At 47.7% G+C, this 18,453-nt stretch overlaps 1 protein-coding gene across 1 annotated transcript in view; it reads left to right on the top strand.

Annotated features, from left to right (window-relative positions):
* The window catches only part of dnah9 (dynein, axonemal, heavy chain 9), a gene marked incomplete at its 5' end in the record, with an annotated part of 366,889 nt that overhangs the window by 33,297 nt on the left and 315,139 nt on the right, over nucleotides 1-18,453 (top strand). The window contains 3 exon segments of the mRNA XM_084323040.1: nucleotides 5-124; nucleotides 376-406; nucleotides 409-483. Coding sequence (XP_084179166.1) covers nucleotides 5-124; nucleotides 376-406; nucleotides 409-483 — 226 coding nt within the window.

Raw genomic sequence — 18,453 nt, forward strand, 5'->3', positions numbered from 1 at the left:
GAAGTATCTGGAAGCCAGACAGGCCGAGGTGATCCCTGACACGGCAGAGCAGATATACGCCACCAGGGGGCTGCTGTGGCAGTACGTGGCCAACCTGGAGCTCACGGTTGGGCAATACAACAAGGTGCCAGAGATTAGGCGCAGGAAATCTATTCTGAGAAGCTATCAGGGCCAGATGTAATTAACTTTGGCGGGTTGCTGTAATTGCCTCCTCTGTGGGTATTGTAAAAATAGATGGATAAGGCTACGACTTTGGTCCTTTGAGTCGTAGTTTTGCATGCCCGTTTTATTTAAACTGCTATTCCCCAATACACTTGATGACACACTTGATAACAGATGAAAACATTCTCTCTCTCTCCCTTTATCTTTCTCTAGGTGATGCGCTCTGTGCTGGAGGTGGAGTATCCTTGATTAAGGGTCAGATGAGAGACATTGACACTCAGCTCCAAAAGGCAGAAGAGTACATCAACTGGAACAGCCAAGGTCAGCGTTCATATTACAGACTATGTAACAATGTTGGCCAAAAAACTGACAATTATTTTTCTGTGCCTTTTTCATTTAGTCACATACACTCGCCCATCCTGCACTCGCCAATCCACTCAAATACCATCATTGATTTTAAGATACCCACTTCCCACTTTCAATTATAGAAAGCATTCCTTCCTATGGGTCCTCCGAAGACGGAACAACGGCTAACGGCATCGCCAAACGTGATCCTCGGTTACTGTATTCAGAATCAAGTCGAGCGTTAAGTCACGCCCACACACAGCCTGTTCCAGTCGGAACGCTGCACGTCAAGTCACAGAAGCGAGACACGCCACTAATGCCATTCTGTGGGCACTTTAACTCCCCGATGCCCACCTCCCTGACGAGCCCCCGGTCGGATGAATTAGTCAGAAATCCCTTAGTTACTTGGTTCAATGGCTCAAATTCATTAGTCAGAAAATAATCAAATGACACATTTCATCTGGGGAAGTTCTCACTGTTCTCACACTGCCGTTCCCATTCAATATTTCATCTAAGGTCCTTCCATCTTCCGCTTTTCTCGAGTAGAACGGACTGTGACGCCAGCGATTCCCCCCCCGAAAGGGGCTCCGCGTTCTCAATCAATCATTGATAGTAGCTATGATTGACACTGTGTTGGCATGGAAACGTGGCTGATTCCTTTTCGGAAGCCGAAGCTCCCAAAAGAGCCGGGTGACGAGGGACAAGTCGTAACAGAACAAGCCAATGCACTCTGCTGTCTGTGGGGCTGGGGCTGGGGGGGGGGGGGGGGGGATTTGGAGGGGGTGGAATGAGCTACAGAGAGCTCTGAGAGCTCCACTGTTAACTTGACATGCTTTACGCTGCGGTGTAGTGTGTGTGTGTTGCGTGCGTGCGAGCGAGTGTGTATCTGTGCACTTATGCCACTTATGGATGGGACACGTGTGTGTGTGTGGTAGAACGTTCCATGTTTAGGAATCATCACGTTCACGCAAATGTTAGAATTTATGGTGGAACCGGAGATGTTAATTATGCATGGGGTCAAATCTTCACGGTTGGTAAAGGAGGGAAAAACCAAGACTCCCGCCCAATTCTGTGAGCTTTGCTTCTTGAGCTTTCTGGGAAAGGGAGGGTGGGGGTTGTGGTGAGGGACGGACATGTGAGACAACGAATAGGGTGTTAGGGGAGAGGAAGGGGATGATATAGGGGAGGGGGAGGTGTGAACAGAGGCCTCAGAGGAAAACTTCCACAAATTACAGTCCTGTGCTCTAGGACAGGGGTTCTCAAACTTTTTTATACCACAACCCCATTTTATTTAGGATTTATTTTGGCGACCCCACACTTAATGTATCGCGTAATTTCAATGTGGTATTAAGGAATATCAAAATGAAAGCACACGTTGTTGAACTTGATCATGCATATTTATTAGAACATTTTGTTACAGCACTATGTTATCAATACACATTTATAAAACGAGGCATATTTAGCCAAAATATGTTGCCAGAACATAAATAACAAAAATTATTGATTTTGTATTAAAAAAAATCTTGCCACTGTCACCTACCCACGACCCCACTTTGGGTTGCGACATGAATGTGACAATTTTCACACAGATAGGCCTACTTCCCATGAATGTGCTCACTTTCCTATAGATCCTTTATATGAAACATATTCCATATACATTTCCCATGCCTTACACATCATCCATTCCTTTTATGCATCTATGAGTACCTTAAAGTAATCCACCGTGTAACTCGAAGCACGTAGACCCTTTCACTGATAAACAATGACACAATGATGACGTCAAGTAAGTCAAGTCAAGTGTTCATGTTCCTTCATTCATCCCCTTGGGGAAATTCAGATGTCATAGCAGCATGGGGGGCAGGGGAAGGGAAGAACAGGTAAAAAAAAACATAATAATAGAAATAGAAATAATAAGAATAATAATAATAATCTAAAATATAAATGTATGATATACAAATAATATACTATATTATACAAATATTAATAATAATATAATAGAACATAATAATAATAATAATAATAATAATAATAATAATAATATAATAATAATAATAATAATAGAAGAATGGGTATACACGGTATACATAGTACTAGTGTAACGGAGGTACCGCGAGTATATCCACAGTCATGATGTACTTCAAGTGTTGTGAAGTGACTGTGGCACTCACTCCCCCTTAAAAGGCATCCAGACACATTACCAAGAAGTTAATTCACCTCTTGGTATAGTGGTCTGCGATGTCACCCACGGCGCGGGAGACCGGGGTTTGACTCCCACTCAGGGCATGTCAAATAAGACCGGTTTCAGTGGTGCTGTGACCCGGAGGCGTCTATGCTTTTACCAACCGGTTCGTGTTTCCAGGTTCCCCTTTTGCGCTCTGATTGGCCACTGACCTACGCTAGTACGCCCCCCTCGCTATGAGCGTAGAGAGAGAAATAATGCGTGGACACTTTGAAATGGGTACGCCCTCCAGCGTGACTTTATGTGCGCTAAAGTTCAAGTTTAAAGTGCTTAGAAATGCCGGTAAATGCCGGTTCATTCATGCTTTGAGGCACGCTTCCTGACAGGATTTTATAATATTGTATTTTATAATATTGTAGCTTGACAATTTTCAGAAACTACGCTCTCAGCTGAGAGTCAAGAAACGACGCTCTCAGCAGTCACTACGCTCTCAGCTGAGAGTCAAGAAACGACGCTCTCAGCAGTCATCTTATGCAGCATCACTTTTCACATCAAAACAAAAGTAGAACTGTAATGTGGAGTGGACTTAAACATATTTACAATTAGCAGCTCTCAGCTGAGAGTCAAGAAACGACGCTCTCAGCAGTCACTACGCTCTCAGCTGAGAGTCAAGAAACTACGCTCTCAGCAGTCATCTTATGCAGCATCACTTTTCACATCAAAACAAAAATAGAACTGTAATGTGGAGTGGACTTAAACATATTTACAATTAGCATTTTATAAAGTAGAACTGTAATGTTTACTTTCTCAGTCAGTGCTAAGTGCAGCATCCCTTTTCAAACAAAAGTAGAACTGGAATGTGGACTTTCGCATATTATTAACATTGACAAACAGCTGCTAATTGTAAATATGTTTAAGTCCACTCCACATTACAGTTCTACTTTTGTTTTGATGTGAAAAGTGATGCTGCTGGGGGAGCTCCAGTAGCTCACCGCGTACCTCGAGCGCTATTTCGGCGCCGGGGACAACCGTGCTCGTCACGGATCTGGGGTAGCAAGTTCGATTCCCGGACAAAGCCGTACTTTCTCAGAGTGTCTTCCCCCCATCTCTACCCCCATTCAACCTGTTTCTGTCGGTCATTCTTGACCAGAGAAAAAAGTGATAAACGCAAAAAGAGCCAGCGGAATGGCCAAAGTTTAAAAAAAAGAAAAGTGATGCTGCATAAGATGATTGCTGAGAGCGTAGTTTCTTGACTCTCAGCTGAGAGCGTAGTGACTGCTGAGAGCGTCGTTTATTGACTCTCAGCTGAGAGCGTAGTTTCTTAAAATTGTCAAGCTACAATATTATAAAATACAATATTATAAAATCCTGTCAGGAAGCGTGCCTCAAAGCATGAATGAACCGGCATTTACCGGCATTTCTAAGCACTTTAAACTTGAACTTTAGCGCACATAAAGTCACGCGGAAACAGCTGTTCCTGGAGGCAGTAGGGCATGCCCATTTCAAAGTGTCCACGCATTATTTCTCTCTCTACGCTCATAGCGAGGGGGGCGTATTAGCATAGGTCAGTGGCCAAACGGGAACCCGGAAACACGAACCGGTTGGTAAAAGCATAGACGCGACCCGGATGCCCTGGGTGGAGTGAGTTTAGGGGGGTGAGTGTAATGGAGGTACCGCGAGTATATCCACAGTCACGATGGACTTCAAATGTTGTGAAGTGACTGTGGCACGTAGCGGTACTGCAAGTAAAAACTCACTCCCCCTTAAAAAAGGCATGCAGACACATTACCATCACCTCTTGGTATAGTGGTCTGCAATGTCGCCCGCGGCATGGGAGACTGAGGTTCGACTCCCACTCAGCCAGGGCATGTCAAATAAGACCGGTTTCAGTGGTGCCGTGACCCGGATGCCTTGGGTGGTGTGAGTTTAGAGGGGTGAGTGTAACGGAGGTACCGCGAGTATATCCACAGTCACGATGGACTTCAAGTGTTGTGAAGTGACTGTGGCACGTAGCGGTACTGCAAGTAAAAACTCACTCCCCCTTAAAAGGCATCCAGACACATTACCAAGAAGTGACTTCACCTCTTGGTATAGTGGTCTGCGATGTCGCCCGCGGCGCGGGAGACCGGGGTTCGACTCCCACTCAGGGCATGTCAAATAAGACCGGTGTCACTAGTAGCACACTGGGCCAGTCCGTGCAGTGTTTAGTAATTAAAAGTCAGACAGTCCTAACAGTTCTCAAGTTCTCCAGCCGTTAGTTCTCCAACTATTGGCAACAGTCCATTCTCACGGATGTGGAGCCTGATGGCTACTGGCACAAAGGACTGGCCATGATGATTTGTGGTGTCTTGGGGCGGTTAAGTCTATGACCGAACATGCTCCTCATCTTGGCTAGCTCCTCATAGAGGGGGTGGGAGGGGTTTTCCAGTATAGCGTCCAGCCTTTTCCTCATCATCCTCTCTGCCACAACCTCTAGTTCAGGGGTTCTCAAACTTTTTTATACCACAACCCCATTTTAAAGTTGATAACTGTGTGATCTCTGAGCAGAGTGCAATTTGTGTTGCCTTCAATAGACATTTTGCAGAGGCTGGTAATCTATTTAATAGGAACTATAATGGATCTTGTCCTGTTGATTCTGATTGTTTGTACCCTGTGGGCGTCACTTCACATTTCTCCTTTCAACCCTTTTCACAGTCAGCTGTATTTTATGCTTTGCAATCAATCGATTCAAAGTGTTCTACAGGTGAGGATAACTTAGAGTCTTTTTTTTATTAAGTTGGCTGTACCAGTTATCGCTGAGCAGATAACTTATATTTTTAATCTCTCTATCTCCTCAGGTAGAGTTCCTCTAGTTTGAAAATCTGCACAGGTGATTCCTTTACATAAGGGAGGTGATAGGGATAACTTAGATAATTATCGTCCTATATCCAGGTTACCTTGCCTAGCTAAAGTCCTGGAAACACTAGTAAGCAAACAACTTACATTTTACCTTTCAATTAACTCCATACTTAGTTCTCAGCAATCTGGTTTTAGAGACATAGTACTACATCAGCCATAACTTTGGTTACAAATGACATTATTTCAGCATTAGATAAGAAGAAACATTGTGCTGCCCTCTTTGTTGATTTATCAAAAGCATTTGATACAGTTGATCACTACTTCTAAAGAAACTATCTAACATTGGGTTGGATGATAATGCCTGTGTCTGGTTTCAGGATTATCTATCTTCTAGGCGGCAGTGTGTGAAGTTAGGTCAAGCCCAATCTGAATTCTTGGCCATGACTAAAGGTGTGCCACAAGGTTCAGTTTTAGGTCCTGTCCTTTTTACAATTTATATTAATGATATTGTTTCTTCTTTGTATGGATGTTGTAACTGAGGGGTACAATTCCCTGACTGTATTGAATAAGTATGGTATCATTAAACCACTACTGACTTATGTACATTACTACTGGCCATACAGTACACAGGTATATGAGATGAACACATCCACAATAACACGGTTTCACACAAATACTCGTTTAGAAGAATATTTATTAGCAGCACGAAGATTATCTTACATTACTTTACTTTTCAAGATTGAGAATTGCGCTTGTAAGGCGAAGAATGTGCATGAATAGGTCAAGAGCGTAAGTCCATGAGCATATTATGCAGGAGATAATTAATACCACCTGTATCATAAGAATTATATATATGGTACACTAGTAGGGCAGCTGGAGATACTAATAGGGTCCCTCCGGTTGTAGGCCAGCAGGGGAGAGGATTTGTCGGTAGCGAAAGTCTGGGTCAACGAGGAATAAGGAGACTCCAGGTACAGGAGACAGTGCAATAATCTCTTGATCCGCAGACGAACAACAGCTATTCTCCGGTATGCAGTGCCGCATGGAAGAAAGCTAGCCAGCCTCAGGCGTCCTAGAGGCGGGCTCGACGTTGCTCCTCACAGGGTAAATCCCACACAATTGTGGGTGTAGACGATTCTCCGCTCCATCAGCTACAGGACCAAAGCAAATATAATCCAGCCGAAAAGGGCTCTGTAGTCGCCGGTGTAGGTTATCCAGTGTACATATCCACGCGGTTCTCGTCTAGGGCTCCTCGGATGACGGTACCAGGTTAAGCCGCCCAGCCTGGATAAGCACACTAGCTCGGTACGAGGAAGCGTTGGTAATGCTGGTCACTGTAGAACGGTAGCCGCACGATACACTATACATAAATAGACTATTACTTAAATAATAGAATAGGTCGAACTCGACGATACAGCGTTAAACTCTGACACTTCAGCTATCAATTCGCACGCGATCTCAAGGCTCTATTTTGGGGCAAAACGGGCCCACTTCACAGCACGTTGTATCGTGGTGTGAGGCTTCAACTTATTGGTTAACATACTGCTGTATTCACCTGCGCCGTATTTATACGTTAGGTGAACAATCTAGTACCAGCCTCATTTCTGTCTCGTATTCTTGCGCAGAGCCGGTCATGTCCAGGCATGTCTTTGGCGGTGACTTTGAACTAGACATTGGGGGTATGGCCGTGGCACCTAGGGGATCGCTGTCCAATAGGAGAACGAAATATTATGGTCTGTACTAGGTAAAGGGATATTCCGTGTATATGTACAAAGAATATACAAGGGATATCAGACGATATACAAATACTATACAATATATCTCAAGTAATAAATATATATATTCGGTTTAATCTGATCCTTCGTAACAGCCGCCTCCTAATTAGTCCGCACCTAATTAGATAAGCAGAGACAGATTAACCGCACTGTCCACTACTCAATGTCCGTTGTGAGGGTAGGGCAGTTCACAAAGTCAGGGGGTCATGGTCGTCATCAAGAGAGTCGGGGAGCCTTGGCAACTCTATCAGCCTCGCCACGGGTCGGGTGTATGTCCGCCCTTGGACGAGCACTTCTGCCGCTCTGACCTTTCCGTCGGCACCAGTGATCACTTTGCTTACGCGGCCGGCCGGCCACATAGCTCGGGGTAGTGACTGGTCGATAATCATGACGACTGTACCTTCCGTCAAATTGTCTCTTTCTTTTACCCATTTCTGGCGGGTCTGTAGAGACGGTAGATAGTGGAGGAGGAAACTGTTCCAAAACTTGTCAGCCAATACTTGACTGTACCTCCACAGTCTTCGGCCGTTCGCTTCTTCAGGTCTGTACACTGTCTGTGGTAGCGCAGGGTCCAGCCGCCCCATCAAGAGAGTGTTGGGGGTGACTGGGTCGACATCTGCTACATCACTTGAGACGTAACCGAGGGGCTTTGAGTTCAATACTCCCTCGATCTCCGTGAGGACTGTCGTGAGGACTTCTTCCGCCACGGTCTGGGCCCCAAGCACGGCGTACAGGGCTGTCTTTATTGAACGTACTTCTCGTTCCCAAGTTCCACCGAAGTGAGGTGCATTCGGGGGGTTAAACTGGAAATCAATCTGAGAGGGAGCGAGGTGGGTCTTAAGTTCTGGGCCCATAGCTTGGAAGCTCTCTCTCAGCTCTCTTTCTCCGCCTTTGAAGTTTGTCCCGTGATCAGACAATAATATAGACGGTTTTCCTTTCCGCGATGTGAATCTCCGGAAGGCCATAAGGAATGAGTCCGTACTCATGATTGGAAGGAGTTCTATGTGTATCGCTCGGGTGGCATGCATTTGAATACAATACCCCACCGCTTCTCCGTCCCTCTTCCTTTCTTTACATACAGCGGGCCGAAACAGTCCATACCGGTGGAGTGAAAGGGCTTGTCGCCGAGTCGGAGGCGACAGGGGGGTAGGTCAGCCATCCTGGGTATACTGGGCTGTGCTCGCCATTTGCGACAGTCTAGACAAGTCCGCTGGAAGCGTCGTACTGCTTCTCTTCCTTGCAGTATCCAATAGCGACGTCTGATCTCCGCGAAGACTCTCTCTGCCCCGGCGTGGTGCACGTCCTCGTCGTATTTCTTTATGATGAGCTCTGTGACCTTGTGTCGGCTGTTTAAGACTATCGGGTACTTGACGTCATCCGTTAAGTCTGGGGCTCTCCTCAGACGACCACCCACTCTGATGAGATTATGGGCGTCGCTCTCAGGGGCCAAGTGGAGCAGTCTGCTGTCTGACGGGACTGGCTTTGATCCCTGCAGACAGTCTAGCTCGTCGGGGAACGAGTCTCTTTGGGCTCGCTGTAGCAGAAGGAGTTCTGCTTCTTCGTAGTTAGCTGCAGTAATGTCAGTAGTGGACGGAACCTCTGGGTGGTGCCACAGGAATGTCTTTAACTGCGCACTCTCAAGGGTGGGGCAGTCGTCTATGTTGGGATCTGTGGGGACGAGTGTGTGTGTCAACCCACAGAACATAGATTTCTTCTTCTCTGCCTCCTCTTCACTCGCCTCCCGTGGGGTGGGTGTAGGCCACTCTTCTTCCGGGAGCTTGAGGAACTCGGGACCGTCACTATAGAGATTGTGACGGGTGAGGTCATCCAGGGACATTCCCCGTGTGATGACGTCAGCTGGGTTCTGTTTTGTGTCCACATACCTCCAGCATGCTGCTTCTGTTAACTCTTGGATCTCTGTGATTCTGACTCCCACGAAGACCTTGTATCTACACGAATCGGACTGGATCCATGTGAGTACGGTCATGGAGTCTGACCACAGGATTGTTCTTTGCACCGGGATGATGAATTCACGTTGGATTAACGTGGCGAGTTGCGCTCCTGCTAGGGCTGCGCAGAGCTCTAGACGCGGGATAGATTGTTGCTTGCGGGGGGCTATTCTTGAGCGAGCCAGGATGAAGGCAGTATGTATCTCTCCTCCCTCCTCTCGGGCCTGCAAGTAGGCCACCGAACCGTAGGCTACTTCGGAGGCGTCGCTGAAGACGTGCAGGTCTATCTGACACGTCTCCGGCCTCACTGTGGGTGGGAAGTAGCTGCGGCGTATGTTGACACCTGGGAGCGAGCTGAGTTCTGTCTCCCACTCTCTCCATGTGGAGGCAAGGTGTTCGGGTATGGGATCGTCCCAGCCCTGGTCCTTGTCCCATAGCGCTCGCACAATCATCTTTGCCCTGGTGGTGTAAGGTAGAATACATCCCAACGGGTCATATTGTCTGGCGAGTGTTCTGTATACACTCCGTCTTGTGGTCGGTAGTGAAGTCGACCTTCCCTGCTCCTTGGTCAGGGGTGTGTGTTTATAATGGAGCGAGTCTGTTTTGAAGCGCCAGACTAGTCCTAATGTCATTTCTTGGGCTTCTCCTGGGATGGTCGCCATCCAGGTCTCGCTGCTTGCTGCCTTGTCCTCTGGGGAGAGGCTGCGCAATACTTGAGGGTCGCTGCTGGCCCACTGCCGGAGATCAAAGCCGCCTTTGATCAGGGAGGCGCGGAGCTTGAGTAGGAGGGCCTCGGCTTCTTCTGGCGTCGAGGCGCTTTGCAGACAGTTGTCCACGTAGAAACTATTTCCTACACTTTGTCGGACCTCTTCATCAGCTGCTGGGTCCTCTGCGACGTGTTTTTGCAATGCAAACGTAGCACAGCATGGGCTGCATGTGGTTCCGAAAGGGAGGACTTCCCATTGATAGATGGATGGTTGCTCATCCCCGATCCTCTCTCTCCATAAGACCCGCAGCAGGGGCTTGTCCTCTTCCACTAGTCGCACCTGCAGGAACATCCCTTTGATGTCGCCGCTGATGGCCACCTTGTTCTGGCGGAAACGTAGCAACACGCCCAGTAGAGAGGGGCCGAGTGTTGGGCCGGGCAAGAGCTCTTTATTCAGATTTTGTGATCCGATCTGGTAGCTGCAGTTAAACACAATACGATCCTTGCCGTTGTGGTGGACTTTGTGGTGCGGCACGTACCATGATTCGGTCGTCTGATCGGCCTCTTTTATGTCAATTCTCTTTATGTGTCCCGCTGTGATTAGCTTGTTAATCTCAGCGCGGTACACAGTAGCTTGAGCGGGGTCTCTGGCTAGGCGCCGCTCTGTGTTCGATAGATACCGCTCCGTCGCTTCTTTTGGGGCGTGGAAGGTAGGCATACCCTCTCGCCTCAGGAGTGGAGTTGCGTATCTCATCACTCCGTTGACTTTGACTCTCTTTGTCCCCTGCTCGAGGAGGGCTATAGCATAAATGTCTTCCTTGGAACGAATGTGTTTCTTTTCGTTCTTAAAGGGCATTGTCTCTAGTGTCCATAGCCTCTCAACGTGCTGTAGGAGGGTGGTGTCTTCTTCTGTCACTCTGGAGTGGAGGCAGCAAGTGGCTGCTGTTCGGTTGGGAGACCTGGAGAGGGGGCCTTGTAGTGTCCATCCTAGGCGGGTCTCGACTGCTGCTGGACAGCCTCTGGGCCCAGTGTGGACCCGGTCCATCGGGACGATGAGGTGTGCATGGTCGGATCCTATCAGCAGGGTCGGGGTGGCACCGTCTATGAGCGGTATAGGTAGTTGACGCAGGTGCACGTATTTGTCCATCAGCTTGGCGATGGGGTAGGTGTACTGCGACAGGCCTATGTCTTGGCTGGTGAAAGCGTTAGTGATCCTATACCGTCTCTCTGGCTGCCCGCTTGCTTCGATAGTGAAGGAGACGTTCTCACCCTTGATCGTCTTCAGGTCTCTTCTTATAGTCCGAATCGTCATCGTTTCTTCGCTCCCCCGCAGCCCCAGCTGGGCCGCATCGGACGCGAGGAGAAGGGTCTTCTCTGACCCGTCGTCAAGGACGGCGTAGGTGTCCATGACCTTGTCCTCGTAACTCAGTGTTACGCGGACCACCTTCAAGAGCACCCGGGCGCCCCCGCTGCTGGCGGGGTCAATGTACATAACACTTGCCTTTGTGCTGCTTGAGGGTGCAGGCTTTCTTCTGTTACTGTCATGTAAAACGTCCAAGTGGGCTCCGTCACACCGACTACACCTCTTCTTTAAGCGGCACTCGGCTGCCATGTGACTGCGCGCACATCGGTAACAGCGGCGGTTGGACTTTATCCATTGACTCACCTCGTCGGCTGTCATCTTCTTGAACGTGTCACAGTGTGACAGCCAGTGTTCCTTTTCGCAGTACGGATATACAATCTTCCACTTCTCTTTCATCGAGGGGGTACTGTGGTTCTTGTTGCGCGGTACTGACTCGGCTTGGTGCATGACGGTCACCAGCCTGCGGCCATCGTTTGATCTCCTAGGTCCCTCTCTGGAGCTTGGCGCGCTCCGCACGAACGTATCCAATCGTAGGCTGCTGACTTCTCTCGCCAGGAAGTCGGCTAGGTCTAGGAGGGATGGCTCGGGACCGTTAGGATCACGGTGGTCCCTTTGCCGCCTGAAGCGCTCTTGTCGGGCGGGCGGAAGCTTCTCTAATATTCTCTCAACATTAGAGTTTGCGTACAGTTCGTGCATACCCTTTTCCTTTTGTGCCCCCAGCATCCCTACCAGGGATTGTATCTTGATAGAGAGGTCATCTAGTGAGCGATTGTCTGTGGCTGGGGGTAGACGGTCAATATTCCTTATCTCTTGTATTACGTAGTCCCATATGCGTCCATAACGTTGGTCGAGGGCTACTAGAGCCGCGGTGTATGGGGTAGTAGAGTTGGAATATGCCAGCGCTATATTGTGCGCTCTGGGCACCTTCAGGTGCTTGAGTAGGATAGCATACTTGTACGGTTCATCTGGTACATCGGACATCATTGTCTCTAAGCACATTCGTAGCTCTGTGTACTGTGCTCTGTTCTCGTGTGTGAAGTCCGGGAACGTCGGTGTGCCAAGGTACGATGCCATGGATGGCTGGCACATCGGTGAGCGTTGGGGGAGAGGCCTCCTAGGCGAGTCTCCTCTTACGTGTCGTGGTGGGCTGGTACCTGTCGGGTACCAAGGCCCGTGTACCCAGGTGCTGTTCCTCTGGGCTGGTCGTGCGTCAAGCTCACCCGTGAATTGAGTCGGGGGTCTGTAGCGCAGAGCCGCGGGGGTAAAGTCTGGGCTGTACTGGACCTCCTGGTCCTGTGGAGTACGATGCTGCTGTTGGGCTTGACTTTCCTCCTCTCCCTCTTCTTCTTCCTCTGCCAGGTCGTCTAGATCCTGTAATCGTCTATTTAGTCTCTCAGCGGCGTAGGCCGGTTCTTCCCTGTTGCTAGGTCTCGCATGGACCGGTCGGGGAGGGGGTTCGGAGAGGTGTATAGGCTCTTTCGGTTGGCCGGGCTCAAGGTCGCTTGATCGGGTAGGGGAGGGTGCCCTAAACCCTTGTCTTGACGAGGCCCTGGAGCTCCGTGCGGAGGGAGGGGCGGTTGCCCTGGCAATCAGTTGCTCCATTATCTGCGCTTGTAATCGGTCGCGCTCGGCTTCGCGCTTGATGTGAGCGAGGTCGCACTCTGCTTCGCGCTGGGCTTGGGCTGCGTCGCGCTGTGCATTGGCGGCTCCGCGCTGTGCATCGGCGGCGGCGCGCTGGGCTTCGGCGCGGTCTCTTTCCATATTCTCTTCCGTCTGGAGGCGTCTAGTCTCTAGGCGTATGCGGTCGTTGTCACTCCTCTGCTGCGCCTGGAAGCGCTCTCGCTCGATCGCAGAGTGTTCGCGTTCACTAAGGGCTTGCGCTTGGAGTTGCGCGTGGAAGCGTTCTCTTTGGTCTGCAGATTGTTCGCGCTCACTTAGTTGTTGAGCCTGCAGGCGGTCTCTTTCCATGGTAGAGTGTTCGCGCTCACTTTGGTGTTGCGCGCGGAGGCGCTCTTGTTCCATGGAAGAATGTTCGCGCTCGCTAAGCGTCTGTGCTTGGAGTCGATCGCGTTCAGTGGAGGCTGCCAGGGTGGCGATAAAGGCCTGCGCCAGCATCTTGTCCGCCTCGCTGGGGGAAGACACTGATGGAGGTGATCGGCTTCTGGCAGTGCTCGTTGGAGATCCGTTCTCCTGTCGCGCTCCGAGGAGGTCCATCTCCTGGGTGCGCGTCTCTTCTGGTGGTGGGTCGGGCTCCGTCCCTGGAGGGCTTTCTTTATCCTGGAGCTCTCCGGGGACTGCCTCGTCGACGTTGGCGGGGGGTAAAGTCATGTCAGGTCCCTCCTGGTCCCCCCCGTGAGCTTGGTCAGTTACGTTAGAACCCACTAGGGTCTCTACTGGCCTGGTCGGTAGGGTTTGACATACTTTTACTATCCGCTTTTTCCGCGTTTAACGTCTGTATAAAGCTAGGTAGTAGACTGGCAGCGTAGTCCTCTAGGTAACGAGGTGGCTGCCGTCTGCGCTCCGGGCGATCTAGCTTAGGAGAACCGTTTGTGGAGTGTTCATCATTGGCCATGTTAATATTAATATTATATTAATATTACGCTAATTACCCTCCGGCTCGAAGGACCAATTGTAACTGAGGGGTACAATTCCCTGACTGTATTGAATAAGTATGGTATCATTAAACCACTACTGACTTATGTACATTACTACTGGCCATACAGTACACAGGTATATGAGATGAACACATCCACAATAACACGGTTTCACACAAATACTCGTTTAGAAGAATATTTATTAGCAGCACGAAGATTATCTTACATTACTTTACTTATCAAGATTGAGAATTGCGCTTGTAAGGCGAAGAATGTGCATGAATAGGTCAAGAGCGTAAGTCCATGAGCATATTACGCAGGAGATAATTAATACCACCTGTATCATAAGAATTATATATATGGTACACTAGTAGGGCAGCTGGAGATACTAATAGGGTCCCTCCGGTTGTAGGCCAGCAGGGGAGAGGATTTGTCGGTAGCGAAAGTCTGGGTCAACGAGGAATAAGGAGACTCCAGGTACAGGAGACAGTGCAATAATCTCTTGATCCGCAGACGAACAACAGCTATTCTCCGGTATGCAGTGCCGCATGGAAGAAAGCTAGCCAGCCTCAGGCGTCCTAGAGGCGGGCTCGACGTTGCTCCTCACAGGGTAAATCCCACACAATTGTGGGTGTAGACGATTCTCCGCTCCATCAGCTACAGGACCAAAGCAAATATAATCCAGCCGAAAAGGGCTCTGTAGTCGCCGGTGTAGGTTATCCAGTGTACATATCCACACGGTTCTCGTCTAGGGCTCCTCGGATGACGGCACCAGGTTAAGCCGCCCAGCCTGGATAAGCACACTAGCTCGGTACGAGGAAGCGTTGGTAATGCTGGTCACTGTAGAACGGTAGCCGCACGATACACTATACATAAATAGACTATTACTTAAATAATAGAATAGGTCGAACTCGACGATACAGCGTTAAACTCTGACACTTCAGCTATCAATTCGCACGCGATCTCAAGGCTCTATTTTGGGGCAAAACGGGCCCACTTCACAGCACGTTGTATCGTGGTGTGAGGCTTCAACTTATTGGTTAACATACTGCTGTATTCACCTGCGCCGTATTTATACGTTAGGTGAACAATCTAGTACCAGCCTCATTTCTGTCTCGTATTCTTGCGCAGAGCCGGTCATGTCCAGGCATGTCTTTGGCGGTGACTTTGAACTAGACATTGGGGGTATGGCCGTGGCGCCTAGGGGATCGCTGTCCAATAGGAGAACGAAATATTATGGTCTGTACTAGGTAAAGGGATATTCCGTGTATATGTACAAAGAATATACAAGGGATATCAGACGATATACAAATACTATACAATATATCTCAAGTAATAAATATATATATTCGGTTTAATCTGATCCTTCGTAACAGATGTCATGCCCATTTGTATGCTGATGACACAATTGTGTACTGTATTGCAGACTCTGTACAGTTGGCCATTGAGAAATTGCAACTTTCCTTTTACAGGATGCCCTTGCTAGTCTTAAATTGGTTCTTAATGCTACAGTAGTAAGACAAAGTTTATGTTGTTTTCAAGAGCAAGGCATATTAACTTTGATGATGTGAGGATATCTACTATCAGTGGCTCTTGTATAGAGAGAGTCACTGAGTATAAATATCTTGGCCTGTGGCTTGACGAGAAATGTACGACAATCTTGCCTCTAAACTGCGACAGAAAATTGGTTTCCTGTACAGAAACAGATCCAATTTTCCTCTATTTAGTAGAAAAAGAATAGTTGAATCAGTCTTCTTATCAGTTTTGGACTATGGTGATGTAATTAGGCATGCTGCGGCATCAACTCTTAAACCTCTGGATTCTACATATCACTCAGCTCTCAGATGTATTACTGGTGACAGATATGACACTCACCATTGTGTCCTGTATGATAGGGTGGGTTGGCCTTCTCTTGCAGAAAGGCGCAACAAACACTGGTATTTATTTATTTATTTTTAAAGCCCTTATTGGTAAACAACCTGTTTATATCTCTTCACTGTTAGATTGGAATATTGGAACCTATTCAACTCGAAAAAAAATTTGGCGACCCCACACTTAACTCTTTGACTGCCACCGACTTTCCCCATCTGTACTGGCTAGCGTCAGCGTTATTGACCATTTTAGCGATGTTTGCAGACGCATCGTGTGTTCTGTATTATAGCTATGGCATTGTTCACAGGCATTGTTCATAGTCCATTACTGACAGTAATCAGTTAATTTCTATACACTGTAGTTTGTTACACGCTAAACATCGCCCCATTTAAAAAATAATCCAGTCTTTCCATTTCCGCGAGATACTCCCAAATCAAAAGTATATACCATGTACATATGTGCCTTCACAGAATCATCAAGGGGGGGGGGGGGGGGGGGGGCTTTTCTTTTTCGCTGTATGCAGCCTAGCCAATCAGAGAGCGTCTTCGCAAACAGAGGCTATGGAAAAAAATCACACGACACAGTCTAGTTCAGACAATCAGAGTTCAAAAGGTAGGCGATACTGCCACCTGGTGAGATTTGATCGTCATTGCAATTCCAACGTAGGCAGATAAATCAGGGACACCTAGAGGGCTCTGGCTGACCGTATAGAACGGGGATCAAAGGAAAATATCAAAGGATCAAAACCCGAGAAATCTCGGGTTTTGGCACTCAACGCATGGTGAGATAACCCGACTTTTCTCGGGTATGGCACAGAAAGAGTTAATGTATCGCATAATTTCAACGTGGAATTAATAAAGCACACGTTGTTGAACTTGATCATGCATATTTATTAGAACATTTTATTACAGCACTATGTTATCAATACACATTTATAAAACAAGGCATATTTAGCTAAAATATGTTGCCAGAACATAATTTTTTTTATAAAAATAAAGTTTTGCCTAAAAAAAATTAAGTTTTGCTTTTATTTTATTTTTTACTTGCCAATGCATGACCCCACTGTCACCTACCCATGACCCCACTTTGCGTTGCGACCCGTAGTTTGAGAACCGCTGCTCTAGTTTGACCAGTTTGACTCCCACTATGGAGCTAGCCTTCCTCATCCGCTTATTCCGTTTGTTAGTGTCTGTTGAGCTGCTGTTATTTAGTGTCTGTTGAGCTGCTGTTAACCCCCCAGCATACCACGACGAAGGCGCTGGCTACTACAGACTGGTAAAAACGTCTGCAGCAGCCTATGTGACACGTTGAAAGACCTGAGTCTCCTCAAGAAGAACAGCCTGTGCCTCCGTCCCTTCAGTTTACTGTACAAGTGTACTCCCAGGAACATGTAGGTCTCCACCATCTCCGCCTCCTCGCCTCGGATAATGATGGGAGTATTTCTAATATTTTGGGATGTGCACACAAACTTGTCTCACACAAGTCTCCACAATGAAACCATGCAAGAGCTTTGCCCTAAAAAGATGACATTGGCAGAAAAAAAGAGTTGATAATAAATTACTTATAATTGACCCATCTCACACCCAGCCCTCTTTTCTTGATCCTCCAATCAGCAACAGTTGCAATTGGAGGATCAAGAAAAAAACGGTGGGGTTTGCGATGGGTCAATTATAGTGAGAAAGAATCCTCCTGGGTTTCTTAGAACAGTTTTCCCACACAAGTTTCAAGTTTCAAGTTTCTTTAATAGTTGTCATACAGAAGTACAGAATACTTTTATACAAAATGCTTCTTACTGTTATGCTCCAGAGACTGTGCTAGACAAGATAAGTACAAAATAACATAGTATAGCATGTAAATTAGAAGTAAAAAAAAATTAGGTCACAGTGTTCAGTATAGACATATGTACAATGTTCGATGCAGAATAGACGTAACTGAGTTACCATATAATATACAATATACTATGCAGTGTACTAATATACAATACTATATAGTGCAAAGCAGAAATGGGATGAGGTACAATTTAGGTACAATTTACAGTAAAGTGTACGAGTTGTAGTGCAAATCCTTTATCAATAAATATAAAGTGTGTTTAGGTGATCTAAAGTGTGGAGAGTGGGTGTTGCAGTGTGTTGTTTGTTTAAAGTGAGTGTGTGCGTGTGGATATGTGTGCTGTGTGCATTTGATGGTTGTTGTATAGTGTTTATTGTTTGTTGAGCAGCCTGATGGCCTGGGGATAGAAGCTTCTTCTGAGTCTTTCTGTGCTCGCCTTGAGACTCCGGTATCGCTTGCCTGACCGCAGCAGTTCAAAGAGGCAGGTGTTCGGGTGGCTGGAGTCCTTGATGATTCTCTTAGCCTTACCCCTGCACCGCTTGTTGTAAATGTTCTGGAGGGTGGGGAGCCCCCCTCCAATTGTGCGTTCGGCTGAACGTGTCACTCTTTGTAGTCTGCTTCGGTCTTGTGCAGTGCTATTCCCAAACCAGGAGGTGATTTTGCCAGTCAGGATGCTCTCTATTGTACATGAGTAGAAGTTCTTAAGGATCTTCTGACTGACTTGGAACTTCCTTAGGCGCCTGAGGAAGTAGAGGCGTTGTCGTGCCTTCTTCACAACACTGTCAATGTGTGTGGTTCATGTCAAGTCCTCGGATATGTGGGCTCCGAGGTACTTAAAGC

This window comes from Notolepis coatsorum (assembly GCF_963971535.1).
Source record: "Notolepis coatsorum genome assembly, chromosome: 10".
NCBI lineage: Eukaryota > Metazoa > Chordata > Actinopteri > Aulopiformes > Paralepididae > Notolepis > Notolepis coatsorum.